Here is a 14,641-nt window from a genome sequence, read left to right as displayed (position 1 = left end):
CTTTCTTAGTCAACATTTCTAGATGTACATCCCTGGTCCCTCTTCATTAAAAACTACCGGTCTAGAAATCAGACTACTCACTTGTGGGACTATGATTTAAGGAGGAACCTAGTAAAACTTATATTCAACTAACTTTACTTCATGAAGACAAAAGGACTGCAGCTCTAAAACTCAGTTAAATCAGCTTACCCATAACCTGAACTTCAGCATTAGGGAAGACAAATGTGACTTTATCAAAACTGAGTAGCCTCATCCACAGTATTTAATCCCTTAAATAAAAAAGATTTAAACTCTCCAACTTTTCTTGTGAGTAAGTATTTCAAGTAGCTGAAATCCAGAAATATAATACACACTTTCAATTGACACTGAATTGATGAGGCTAGGGGTAGTTAGGAGCTGAGCCCCTCCTAATCACACATACCATGTCTGCTTTGGCTATCAGTCTAGGCTGATTTGGAAACTTGCACCCTTGAAGAAACTCTCATTTTCTTGGCAGCCAACACCAACAGATTAAAATAACTTACTGGTTGCAAGACATTGGTGGATTTTTTTTCTAAACTTCAACTATTCCAACACAAGTCTTCTGTAACAGATATTTGTTTTGGAATACTTAAAAAATTGTTTCAGTCCTCAAATTTGTTTCCAAAAAAGAGCCAGAATAAGTACAAGCAATTTGTTTATTCCACGTTCAAAATATCTAGTGATTTTTTTCAGCTGAAAATTTCAGTCCCTCTGTCCAGAACTTCTGATGGGCACAAGGTTTTATGTCAAAGACATGCACTTTTCTGTAAATCTACCCATGCTTCTGCAGCACATTCAGTACCTAAATTCCCTCCAACTTCTGCTTATACTGACAATGCACCAAGGAAATGCATCTCTGGCAGCAATATTGGACTTTGACTGGTCTATGTCTGTGAGCTACAAGACTCCTGCACAGTGAGTGAAGGGCCCTCCTGGTATGCCAAAGAAAACTATGGACAGTAGTGTCTGACAGTCTGGAGGGAGACCAAGTGCCAGACTGAGGGGTAGACAGTAAAAATCAGGAAAGGTGCCATAGTCTGAAGAGTGGCATGGGCAGAAAAGAAGTATTAAAATTTGAATGTAAAATTGAATATGAAAGCACTTGATATAGCCACTTTATCAGCTGTCAGTGTTGCTAGCATCAGCTGCATAAGGATTGGTACTTCACACATAAGGTTGAGATATTGATAGACAAACACTTAATCACAGAGTGCTGTAAACTGGACTTTGTAGACTTCCCTATTCCCACTAAATCCACAGTGATTGGACTGGGTTCTAAAAGTGAAAAAGATCCTGCAGAACTTATAAGTATACCTTTCCTTTAGCAAAATTTTCATGTCCTTTTCTAATTAACTTTCTTCTGCCAGTATCTCCCAAGGAGCCTTGCAGCATGATGTACACATCTGCATCTGTTCCTGACCCAGGAATAGCTCCCGTGGTGATGTAGAGAACATAGATTTTCACTGTGGGGAGAAAGAGAGCAAAGGTTTACCAAACCTAAACCAGTTAAAATATATGCTATTTAATTAATTGCTTCTATTATATTTTCATTTTTCATCCTATCTGGAGTGATCAGAGGACCAAAATACAGTGTAATGCTTGTGAAAGCACATAGATGCATTGTAATTAGAATTTAAGAGCAACTATTATGAAGAATAATAAGCTAAATAATTTGAGTGGGCCTGAAACACAAGCAGAAGGGAAAAAAAAATAAACACATAACAAGTTGGTATAAAAGCATGTAAATAATACTCCTATCACCTCTTGCATGCATTTAAATGCATGACACTCCAATGAAAAATTTTCTAGTCCATGGATGATACTAAATCACTGAACAAGTGCATCTATGCTCAGAGCCTCTTGGAGTTCAAATGAAGCTGGATCCTGTCAGGAAGAAAGCAACTTTTGTATTTCCTCTGGATCATGGTCCAGTCAGTGGCTGTTCACTCTGCACTGCACCAGTTGGAAGTATTGGCCTCAGGAGAGGAGATGACATGTGAGAGAACACACAGTGTGAACACACAACCTTTCAGCTGAGCACTCCTTGAAGGGCTGCTTATGTAAAATACCTGTTTGTACTCCCAGAGAAATGCATAACACTCTGGTGATGTGGTCCCTAAAATAAGAAAGAGATCACATCCCCAAAACATTCAATTCAAAAGGAGAAAAAAAAAATGTAGGGAGAGGTAAAGAAAAAGTACCTTTCCTCACATTAAATGCTCCTCAGAAAAAGGAGCAGCATTTTTAAAGATTTAAATATTTGTGTTCTTCCATAAAGAAATAAATCTAAGAAGTATTTATAAGCAAAGAGTTTTTTCAATGAATTTCCCATCAATACTTTCTCAAATTCACATTTAAGAAGCTTCTGTCTAAGTGCTTTGTTTGATACTAACTTTAAAAGCACAGCAAAAGAGGCAAGAATATACAGATTACTTCTGTGCTTGATCTAAACCCTTTACTTCTGGAGTAGCCTATGATATTACCATGGCAGAATATTCATTTAGGATAAGAGTTCTTCCATTCTTCTCTAACTTTGGTTACAGAACTTCATAAAAAACACAGAACCAACAAACAAACATATCCAGTCTTGAGGGGACCAAGGCACAACTCTGATGGAGTTGGATGACATGCAACTGCTAGGTCACAGGAAAAGAAAGCCTGCAATTCTAGGAACACAAACAACAAGAGACCTGCTTGGGGTGGAGGGAGGCATAGAGCTCCTTCTTGCCTGAAATTACAGTAGAAGAGTTATCTCCTCTGTGTTTCCCTTGCTCAGCCTGTGAGTGAACCAGATCATATTATTGAGAAAAAGCTAAACTCTGAGCACTGTTCAAAACCCTTTTAGGAGTTTCAGCGCCATATGCTTGCTCCTTTATGTGTCACAAACTGATACCAATCAGACTTGAGTGCACAATGCTCAGTTTTAGGGTGTAAGATATTGGTTTTAAACACTGGACTGGACCTAGCCATGGTGGAAATTAACAGAAAATATCTGCAAAAACCTTTGGACTTCTCTGAAAATTGGACATCATCACTGACCAAATCTTTCCCAGTGTTTCCAATTTGTGACAAACCTGCTGGAAAAGGAGACCCAGCTGTGAGAACTGGAAGCTCAGTCACTCTTCCTCCCTCTTCATCGACAAAGTTATGACAAAATGGGAATTCTAGAACATTTTTAGTTTCTCTGTGTTGAAGCTTTACCTTATCAAAGAAATAAAAAGAAATAACTTTGGAATCTGTTGCGCTCTAATGGAAACTACAGCTAAAGACAAACTATTAAACAGCTATAACACATCATTTTAAAATTTAAAAATAAGAGGAAATAAATTTTTCTAAAATGCTTTTGAAAACAGCCTTTCAAATGAGAAGGAATAAATATCTTTCCCAATTAAAGGTAATTAAAGTGTTGTCAACATTACTGCTGCAGAGACTGCAGTGAAGGAAAAAAAATATTTGAAATTGTTCAAAAAGTTTCCTTTATGTAACCTATTCATCCAGCATATGGAAGAAAAAGAAGTGTTGATATGGGCACATTTCAGCTTGTGAGAAATGTCAATATGCCACAATATTTTTCAGTGCAGAATGTTTTCTTATTCTAAGTAACAGGAGAAAGAAATGTTTCTGGAAAAAACTGAAATACAGAAATTAAGAATACCTGCTGACTTGTATATATATCTATATCTATATATCAGTACATATGTATCACTTGAATATATAGAGTTTGATACTAATTTCAATCTCTATGAAATTCTGTGTATAAACTAAGAAAATGGTGATCCTGAGCTAAGAAGCTTATTCTTTCCATAAGAAAACATGTTTTAATAATGAGATATCTTACAGTATGGTACTACCAGATCCACTGACATAAATTCCCATTTTCTAAACTATTTAAACTCAGACCAGAGAACATATTTGAAAGTACTTTGTAGGAAGTAACCCTGCATTAAAAAGGGCACCTATAATTCACTCATTTCAATTCTTTGTGACCTAATTCAGTAAAAAGTCCAAACCTTTAAGCCAGTAAGCAAAACCAGCTTTGGTTGGGAATTGTCACTGGGAGATGGTAGCATTGTTTTGTCTTCAAAAGACTCGGTATTTTTCATTATGACAGACAAACTGAAAAGAGATTTTAAAATGCACTGTGAAGTATAATGCTAGCACAATTTTCCTTTCATAATAATATCTATATCCCTGAACAGTTTATTGAAACTCTGATTTCATTTACTGTGTTTTATTTCTTCAAGAAGTGAAAGAAGCAAGAATGAAGATATTAGCTATTACATGCTGCAGAAATAAGGCATACCTTAATTAATTTTGTTCTAGCCATTATTTTCTAATTATTTCAATTTCCTCAAAAAATCAGGATTATTATTTTGTAGTTATGGCTATAAGAATGAAGTCTGAAAAATATGGAATTCAACCAACTACAGCTGCATTTACTTTTGATAGAAGGCAGAAATCTCAGACTCCCTGGAAGTACAATCTTGTAAAATCAAAACAAAATAGCACAGAAATGACCATGGTGATTCTAACCAGCAGTGTAAATACACTGCTAAGCTGTCTTTAATAACAGATATTATCCATAACCTCCTATGCCAACCTAGTTATTTTATACAAGGATTCAGCCAGTCCTGCTATAAAAACTATGGAATAAGAGGAAATGTCTCCCTAAAACCCACATAATTGACATGTATCCCAAAGTAGGGAAATTTATAATTTCTTTCTCTACCTCTTCCTACCTAAGGTAAGGGTGCATCTTTTCCTTATTTATATAAATTTGCTGATTTCTTTTAAACTGAGCTTTCAGTGATTGTTCTGAGCTAATGAAATACAGCAGACTAATATATGTCACTGTTTTCAACTGCCAGGTTTCTGTTGTGAAATTTTTGCTGTGATTTACTGTCTCCTACAATACTCCAGAAGCAGTCTTAATTTTGATAGATTTGTTGGATGACTATTTCATCTGGCTATGAAGATGAAATTAACAACCTGCCTACCATTTAAATGTCAGGGAGTTCAGCTCAGTAATACCATGTATTGAAAAGGAAAATTATTTTTTCTCCAGTTTTTAATAAGAACAAAATTGAAACATTAATGGACAAAAAGCATGTCTGCAATTTTAAAGAAGATTAATCCTTCCTTTAGAATTGTTTTTATTTTTCCAGGAGAAGAAGATGAAGATATTTTTTCGTATAGAGAAATGCCACTGCAATTTCAGTGTGATGTCAGGTTTTAGCTGGATATCAGAAGAAAGATTGTCACTTTTGCTATTCACTTCTTTTTTTTACATGCCAACTTAAAAGGCAGATAGTTTCATCAAAATGCATTTCTAGTGTCTGACTTAATTATTTGCCATGGATCACTGACTCTACAACATGTAACAGCCAATTTGGAGTTATGTAAATACTGCAATGTATGCCAGTGAGTACAGTTCTGAAAAGACATCACTGATATGCTAAAGATGATAGCACATCTGTATATATGGCTGTCGAGAAATCCATCCAGGTTCACAAGATTTTTATTATCCATAGCTATCCTAGTGTTTTAAGCAGTCTCTGAAGTTAGCACTCTACAACTGCAGCAGCTTCTGTAAATTAAAAATTTAGCAATCTCAGACAGGACTGAAAACTGGAAGAATTAACAATAGAATATGGAAAGCAAAAAAAAATTATATACAATAGAGACACAATAAATAATTGCTTTAGGTTTTAGTTTTTACCTCACGGCAATGCCAAGTCTCTCCTTCTCCAGCTTCTTCAATTTCTAGGCGAACTTTGAATATAGTATTAAATTTCTTACTTAGTTCAATAGAAGTCTCATAGATCTGCTCTTTTTTAAGGGATCCTTTGGGGAATGTGACTGAAGTCCAAGTTCCTTTTTCACCACATACAGTTAAAGACATTTTAGGGTTCGTGGAACTAGAAGAAATATCACTAGTTGTGACGAGGATATCCCAAATCCCTGTTGAAATAAAACAGCAGAAAAAAATTAAAGGGTTTGCTGAATATCCAAAATAATACATCAGTTTGTAAGAGGCTGAGTTAGTGAGGGACTAGCAACCCATTCCCACCTTTGTACTGAGCTCAGATACTGGCACATGGCAGGTTAACTCCCTATTATTGATTTAGTGAAAAGCAAACTTGGACATCAGTCCTTTCACAGTGGTGGCTGATACTTTAGAGATGGGCCAGTCCAAGAGCAATGTGCAGATGAGACTGTGAGTTCCACATTAGAGACTTGTGAAGAGCCATGACAACCTGATGATTTCTTCCCCTGCCCCTTATAAATATCTCCTGATGATTTTAAATCACTAGTCACCAGCAGTATATTTTTTACAAGATACTACTGTATCTTGTAAAAAGATTCCCTGATCAAAGGTTTGCCTTTGGTCAGGGAATATTTTCATTTTAACTTTTTTGGGATTTACTTAAATGAACACATTAAAATATGCTCCATACATACCATAAGAATATGGTGGTGAGATAAACTGGTTCAGTGCTTGAAAAGGAATATTTTATCACACCTCACCACAATTATCATGACAGCAAAGTAAAAAACTTTATCCATTTCTTCTGTGAAGGAATAATGTTTGCTGAGAGATTAAAAATAGTCCTATATAGTATCACATAGATTTGTTCTACTTTAGGGACTCAGGAAAGACTCCAGGAGAATTTTTGCTAGGTTTTTTTTTAAGCATTTAGTCACTTAAGCATTGGAGATGAATTGACAGATCCCTGAAGGCTCAGAAAGACTGCAGTCTGGTGTCAGGTAGGCTCCTAAGTAACTTTGGCAACTTTATGTAAAACAGATATTTGGTTAAAATTTCAATCAACAAGACAGTTTTGAAGATCAGAAACTTCATCCAAAAATCTCACTGATTTAGCTAGGTTTAATATTTTAACTCATGTTAATAGCATATATGGAAAATTCAGGGTTATCAAAGTCTTGGTTTCGATTTTAAAAAAATTGAAAATCAGAATTTTTGGTCACCCAGGCTACTTCAGAATTGATCAGAATTTTTTAATAACATGACTTAGCTCTGTTTCTTCAAATTGAGACAAAGTATGTATCTGATAATTTCAAATAGCTATTTTGTAAAACAGGTTGTTTTACTTTGAGTAATGGGATCAGAGACTCCTGGAGTTTATGTCCATAAACTCCAGCTTCCTACCTCAGCTTCAGAATGTTCAGTAACCTCATCTTCCTAACCACAACAGGAAAGTCTTTGTCTCCTACTATAACTAATGCAAATAAAGCTTTATTGCTTTAGATCAGGTGAGGATCTGTGCCATAAATCCCACACTTGTTGACATAAAAATTTAGCACTCACCATCTGTAAAATCGTCTAAAATAACTTCAGTGTTACGACTTCATGAATAATCCTAAATCTATTTTCATGCCTATGAACATTAAATGTAAATGAAACCAATGATATCTGTGAAAAAATGGAAATCAAATGAAAACTTATCACATCCCATGTGACATAATCTAGGATATATTACCCCTTTAGTACTGTAATACTTGGCCTTAAACTATCAATATATAGATAGCTGGAATATATACATTCCAGTCCAGGAATATATAGATTTCAGACCAGGACTATGTCAGTTGGATAGTACAGTGCCATAAACTGCTATAGCACATAAATTAAATTGTATAATTTCTGATAAATTTGTTAAGATTCAACTTAAAAGCAGCTTCCTTCCTTCTCCTTAGTTAAGTATAAAGCAGTGTATTGGGTTTGCAGGGCCTCATTTGGTAGAAGAGGGGCTTCAGGGATGGCTTTTGTGAGAAGCCATTGGAAGCTCCCCCTGAGCAGCAGAGCCAATGCCTGCTTGCTCCAAGACAGACCCATCCCTGGCCAAGGCTGAGCCATCAGTGATGGTGAGAGCACCTCTGGGATAAGGTATTGAAAAAAGTGGGATGGAAAGACATGCACAATCAGAACTGGAGAAGAGAAGGAAAATGCAAGAGAAACAATTCTGCATTTCCTCAAGGTCATTGCAGAAAGAGGGTGAGCAGAGATTCCCCTGCAGCCCATGGTGAAGACCATTATGAGGCAGCTGTGTCCCTGTGTCCCATGGAAGTTCACAGTGGACCAGAGATCCATCTACAGTCCCTGGGGGATCCCATGATGGAGCAGGTAGATGTCCAAAGGAAGATGTGACCTCGTGGGAGCCTGCAATGGAGCAGACTCCCAGCAGGACCTTACGGCCCCATGGAGAGAGCCTGTGCTGGAGCACGTCTGCTCCTCAAGGACTACATCCTATGGAAGAAGCCCATGCTGGAGCAGTTCAGGAAGAACTGCAGCCCATTGGAAGGCCTCACTTTGGAGAAGTTTGGGGAGGACTATCTCTTTCACCCCATGCTGGAGTGGAAGAGGAAGGAGCAATAGAGACAACATGATAAATTGACTGCAAGCTTCATTTCCTATCCTGCTGCACAACTGCATGGGAACAGGTAGAGAAAACTGGGAGTAAAGTTTAGCCCGTGAAGAAGGAGAAAAGGCGTTTTTAGATTTGGGTTTGGTTCTCATTATCCTGCTCTAATTTAATTGGTAATATATTAAGCTAATTTCCCCTAGTCAAGTCTGTTTGGTCCATGGCAGTAACTCCTGAGTGATCTCTCAGTGTCCTTATCTTGACTCATGAGCCTTTTGCTGTGTTATTTTCCTCACCTGTCCAGCTGAGGAGGAGAAGGATGAGCAGCCTTTGATGGGCACCTGGCATCCAGCCAGGGTCAACCCAACACAGAGTGCAGTGCTAAAAATCTAATCTTTCTTTGTTTCTTTCTCAGAAATATTTTCATTCTCTTGTAAAGGCATTAGTGGACAGCTGAAACCCATTAAATTTTATGACAAATTGTTAGCTTAAATAACTCTCTTCTCTTCTTGATGTGTAAGCCACCATTAATTTGACAGATCACTACTGTGTCCATTTTGAGCATTTCATTAGCTATTCTGAATCTGTCACTTTTTTTCATTACCCTTTCACAACAAAGAGTTGCCATTTTCTCAGTCATCATATCTTCTTTACAACTATTCCAGCTTGATCCAGTCCTTCTGGACAGAGGTGGCCACAATTACACACAGCATTGCTGGTGAAATATCAAGGTTTCTCTGTAAAGCCAGTAATTTACTTTGATTTTCATTAATAATGCCTACACACACTGTGGGGTCACAGTAACCCTATAGACATGTCACAGTACTGCCTCAAAATTATCCTGTGATCTTATAACAAACCCAGGTATTTCTCATAGTCCTCCTGCTGATGAATTGGTGTAGCAGAAATCATTACAGAAGATGGCAATACAGATCAAATACAGTTTTTGGACCCTTAGCTGCTACTTACTTCCTAATTCTTAAAAAAAAAACCCAAAACAATTGAAATTGGGACCATGTATCAGAATTGAGAGCTCCAATAGCAAAGTTGAGTTTACACCTAATTGTATACAAGCTGCTTGCCACAGAAATCTGTGTTATAAAGATTTTCATCTGAACAATTACTAGGTCTGTATTCACCTACATCATGCTTTCTACTCTTTAGATGGAGGCATTATGTTTGTTAAGTCTTCATAAAATTGTTTTAAATCCTTGCTATTAGATCTGCCACTGGATTAACAACTACCCTGATTGTCACTGTTTGAGTAAATGGAGCTCAAAGTTCTATTAGTGTTTCAGATTTTCTGATTTCCGCTAAGCTCACCCCATTAGTAATTGTGCTTTTGGCTTCCCTGGCTAACATTATGGTTCCTTAATGAGAAAAGAGACAAGTATTCTATTTGTTTAGGAATTACAATCTTCAGTCTGCACTCTATTGTTCTTGAATAGTTACTCATCTTTGAAGGGTCTTTTAATGAATAAAGGGTTGAAGAACCATTAAACCATTACTGTTTCTTTTATTTCTTTTACAAAATCTGATTTAGCTTGAAATTTAGTAAATTCCATTGTATCCATATAGTTTCTGGCCCCTAAGGTATATTGCTCTTTGCTGATTTGTCTTTTATTTACCCATTCTTCATAGGCTCTCTGCTTACTTTTCATATTAATTCTGGATTTATTATACACCCATATCAAAAATTATTTTCAATAGATACAGCACTGAGTATTAATAACCATAGACATGAAATTATTATCAAATCTGTACTCAGATTTTTGAGGACTATGTCTGTGTGTGGGAAACCAAGGAAGGAAATTGCTTTTACACAGCTATATTCAGACATTAATCAAGGCGCATAACAAGGATGCAAGACTTCTCTCACTTTTCATATTATCAGTGAAGAAATATATGACAGGTTTTGACCAATCTTGGGCTTCTCTGAATTTCCCTCAGGAGACTCCTGCCTTGCTCTATGGACTATGTAGGACAGCTATGGAATCTACTTAATAGAGACTTAGAATACTTGCCATGGTGAGATACAGCTATGTCTAATTCTGAAATTGTCACTACTCTAGCTGCTTATATTATGCTAATATTTCCATGGTTTTCTGTTCTTCTGTACTATCAGTAACATTATTTCTGTTTTGTTAGATGATATGAGATATTCACAAGTGGACTAATTTTAGATGACTAAATATGAGGATATAATCTATTCATTTTATCTGCAATTATGTATAGTATAAAATTCTCTGAACATAAAAGGAAATATGCAGGATCATGGTAGTTAATAGAGATTGGTTTACAAAATGGCTGATGTAGAATGCAAATTCACACCTTCAGATTAGTTAAACTTTACATAGCTTGGTCTATCAGTTCTGATTCAGTTTTCATAAATGGACCCAAACCAGCATTTTACACCTCTTCAAGAAAGACACATGAGAGAGTAAAAAATACAGTATCCTGGCAAAGCAGTGTTGTTTTCAGTGTCTAAGTTGTTTCTGAATTTTGGTTGTTAATTAAACAATCTGAATAGAATATTGACTTCAGGTCAACTAACTGTTTGCAAGAACTTGTGCCATTGATATAAGTAAAAAAGAAAACTGCAAATAAAAGCAAATGCTTTCTGCAAATATACGAACATAAGGGAAAATCGCATTCTGCTAAAAGAGTTTTTGTATCTCTTGTGATTTCATCACTGTTGCAGAAGCCTTCTGCTCTGCATTGAATGCCATATGGAACAACCTACTTCTTTCTGCTTCAGCTTTTTTTCTAACCTCAACTAAAATCATAGTACCTTCGTTGCCTCTGTCACTTAATATCTCCCTTATGCTCTAGTTTCTCTTCCCTGAGCATTGTAATTGCATTTACCATCTCAGGAAAGCGTTTGGAGAGAAAATTGGTGTAGGAGAGGGAGTTCACATTCAAGCTATACTGTTTCTGTAGTTTGGTTTTAGCCTTAAAAATAACAACAACAAAAAAATATTATGGATTACAATTAAAACCAAAGCTGGAAGGAGTTTTGAGGATTTTGGACCTTACCATAAATCTTTCCTGTCAACACTCCATTCCTGACTTTTCCAAGAAGTTTCAATGTTCGTTCCATCTGTGCATCACCAACTCCACTGTCTAACCATTGCTGGCAAAGAAATACATATTGTTCTTCAGTCTTGCCTGATTCATGGATGACAACTTGATCAAGGTACCATCCAGCTCCATAACCGACATTATGGTGCTCAACAAGCACTTTGCTTAACTGTCCAAGGTCTACTGCTCTCATTTCAGAGACACAAACCTGAGAAGAAAGAGGCAAAAAGAATAGCAAACTGATTAGACCATATATCTTTTCTTCTGTCTTTGAGGAGCTTGCGTTTGGAAAGACAAATTCCTTTCAATGCTGAAGTATAGTTTTCGGAGAATAAGGAAAGATGTTACAGGCTGACACTCATATTTGGAGAACCTGTTCAGAAACTATGTGGATCCTTGAATATGTACATTTTTTCCTCATCATGATCACTGCAGTTCAGGTTTTATTACAAAAAACCATCCCCTTGTTTTGGATAGAAACAAACCTCTGATCAAAAAACCTACAGCTCATGAAAATTGAAGTTCAACTAGCCCCTCAAAAAGGAAACAGAGGGAGTTCTTCAAGAATCAGGATAGACCTGGTAATTTAAATTTCTGTTTGAATAAGGCATTTTATTTTAAAACATTTTCAAGTATTTTACATTTTAAGACACCCTATTATTCAAATAGGAAATACTGTATTATTCAACTCTGAACAGAAATACTGTTGATGACTATGCAAACAAAGGAAGATACTGACATTAGAAACTATAACTAAGGCTGTACACGCATACAGGCAAGAATTGATGTGCTCCTCGGATGTAAATAGACATCTGTTTAAATATTGCTACGGCTACCAGTAAACAAAAGCTAAATGGCAGCTGCACTAGTGCATGTTGGGATGAATAAATTATGTGAGTGAGAGAATGAATGTGTTCTGTGCAAGATAATATAAGTGGGTGGGTAGATACATGGGCATGTGTGTGGGTGACATTAAAAAAACCCCAGATGGATAGTAGAAACAGACGCTATAATTTTTATTTGTTGCCAACCAATTTGCCACCAGGCAGGAAAAAGGATGAGGACCAGAAAGCAATGAAGGAAGAGATGATTTTTAGAATGAATTATGTCATCTTGTCCATTCTCCTGTCTGTGTCAGACTATTCTCCACAATGTGATCAGAAAAAGAAAACATCCAAGTTATTATTCCTAGCACAGCCTTAGGACTTCCAGCATTCATACCTTGTTATATCCTCGATATCCTCAAACAGTTACCATGGCAAGTTATACCCCTGCATGTAAGTAAATGTAGTCCAAAATAAGACCTAGCTGGGAGGAACATCTTGCAAATAACTTTTCGGGAGCACTCATTGTTTTTTAATTTTATTCTTTGTAGTTCCAAGCCAAATATAATTTTCCTGTCAGTCTACATGACCTTTGACTTAGAGGAAATATCCTGTATTGCTAACACTCATGTTCCTTCACAGCTAACTCTAATTGAAAAAGGGACCTATCATTAGTTTCATTCTTTGTGATAATAATTAACATTCATTAGACAACAGTGGTCATAATCACCCATTGTTATCAATGAATTCTCATAATAATACATTAAATTGCCTACTCCCTCAGCATTAGTAAGAATGTACTTTTAGTTGATGTCATTACATTTCTTTTTCCCTTCAGTATAAAGACGTTTGGAACTGTATTAAACACACTACTGGATGTACAATTAATGAAACCCAAAATGATTTTATTTAAACTGTTTTGCAAACCCATTTTAATCTGTTTTCTTACACTTGGTTGAAATTTTCTGTCTTCCTAGCTTTTCCTTATATTCATTATCAGTCAAGAGAGATCCTTTTTTTTGTATCTCAAGCTTCCTTAACTTTGTTTTCTTTGCCTGTCCATTCCACATTTTTCAGGGATATTGCTGACATAATCTTGTCTCTCAAGACAGCTTGCCCTTTATATTCCTTCCTTTCACCTTCTAGTCTTAGAAACTCTCACTAAAAGCCCATTCCAACTTTTTAATTGATGAACTTCTATGTAAAAGAAATGTTAGACTGGTAGTATTACTTTAAATTGCAGAACCATCTAGTCCATCACGTATAGTGTTGCCAACAGCTACCACTAACAGATTTCTATGGAAGAGTTGAAAAACAGGGCAAATACACAGAGATGCTTCTTGAATATAAAGTCTCTCAGCCTTTTGCAATTTGTGGTTCAGAGATTGACTGAGCAGAGATTACGTCTTTGCACTTAACAGCCTCAGTGGAAAGTCGTCTTCCATGACAATGTGCAATGGCTTTTTGCACCAATATGTCTTTACCATCTGCAACATCTTGTGCCAGAAAGTAAAATGTATTAATTACACATTGAGCAAAAAGGCACCTCCTTTTGTTTTGAATCTGCCACTTGCACATTACATTGAATGCTCTTGAGCTCTTGTATTTCACAAAGAAATAGAAATGTTTATTTTCTCTATGCCATCTTATATTTTTTTCTCCCTCACCTTTCCTCTCATCACCTCTTTTCCAGAATAAATATACATGTCTGCTTCACTATTCTTTGTGTGGAAGATATTTCATATCACTTGACATTTTTCTTGCACTTTTTAAGACAAATGAATCAACAAAACACAGCATCTATTATGCATCTGCACTAGTAAACATCTTTGGAGGTATGACTGTGTTTTCTGCCTTAAGTGGCTGGATTTTTTGTTTTGTTTTTGTTGGGTTTTTTTAATAGTTTCTAAACATTTTTGTTCTGTTTTCCTTTTGTTTTGCTTCTACTGAGGTGATATCCTACTACTTTCATATTTCAGAGCACATCATTTTGCATGCAAATTTAAAGGGTTATTCCTCCTCACAGCCACTGCTTTTCATTTAGCTACAAAGAATTTAATCTGCCATTTTATTACCCATTCACTGTGTATGAGGTTCTTCTGCAGTCTCTGCCACCAGCTTTAATATTTATTACCTTAAATAGCTCAGTATGGTCAGAACATTTTGCCATCCCACTGCTCAACCCTTTCCCAGGAACCTATCAAACAATGAAGAAAGTGAACACACAAAATACCTAAAATACCTAAACTGAAGAACACTTCCATTGTCTGCAGCATAAAAACTGCTCCCTGAAAACAAAGAATCTGCTTGGGAAGACACCCAGCACTCTGCAGC

General features: G+C 36.3%; 1 protein-coding gene across 1 annotated transcript in view; it reads right to left on the bottom strand.

Moving 5' to 3' along the window:
- The window catches only part of LOC118701877 (lipoxygenase homology domain-containing protein 1), a 131,887-nt gene that overhangs the window by 27,941 nt on the left and 89,305 nt on the right, over positions 1–14,641 (bottom strand). Inside the window, exons 30-33 of the mRNA XM_036406828.2 lie at positions 11,439–11,691; positions 5,741–5,982; positions 3,096–3,222; positions 1,336–1,484 (exon numbers count right to left, since the gene is read on the bottom strand). Coding sequence (XP_036262721.1) covers positions 1,336–1,484; positions 3,096–3,222; positions 5,741–5,982; positions 11,439–11,691 — 771 coding nt within the window. The remainder of the gene's footprint in view (positions 1–1,335; positions 1,485–3,095; positions 3,223–5,740; positions 5,983–11,438; positions 11,692–14,641) is intronic.

This window comes from Molothrus ater, chromosome 1, assembly GCF_012460135.2.
Source record: "Molothrus ater isolate BHLD 08-10-18 breed brown headed cowbird chromosome 1, BPBGC_Mater_1.1, whole genome shotgun sequence".
NCBI classification, from domain to species: Eukaryota; Metazoa; Chordata; class Aves; order Passeriformes; family Icteridae; genus Molothrus; species Molothrus ater.
The sequence above is the reverse complement of the archived record's forward strand: the minus strand, read 5'-3'. Positions and strand labels throughout refer to the sequence as shown.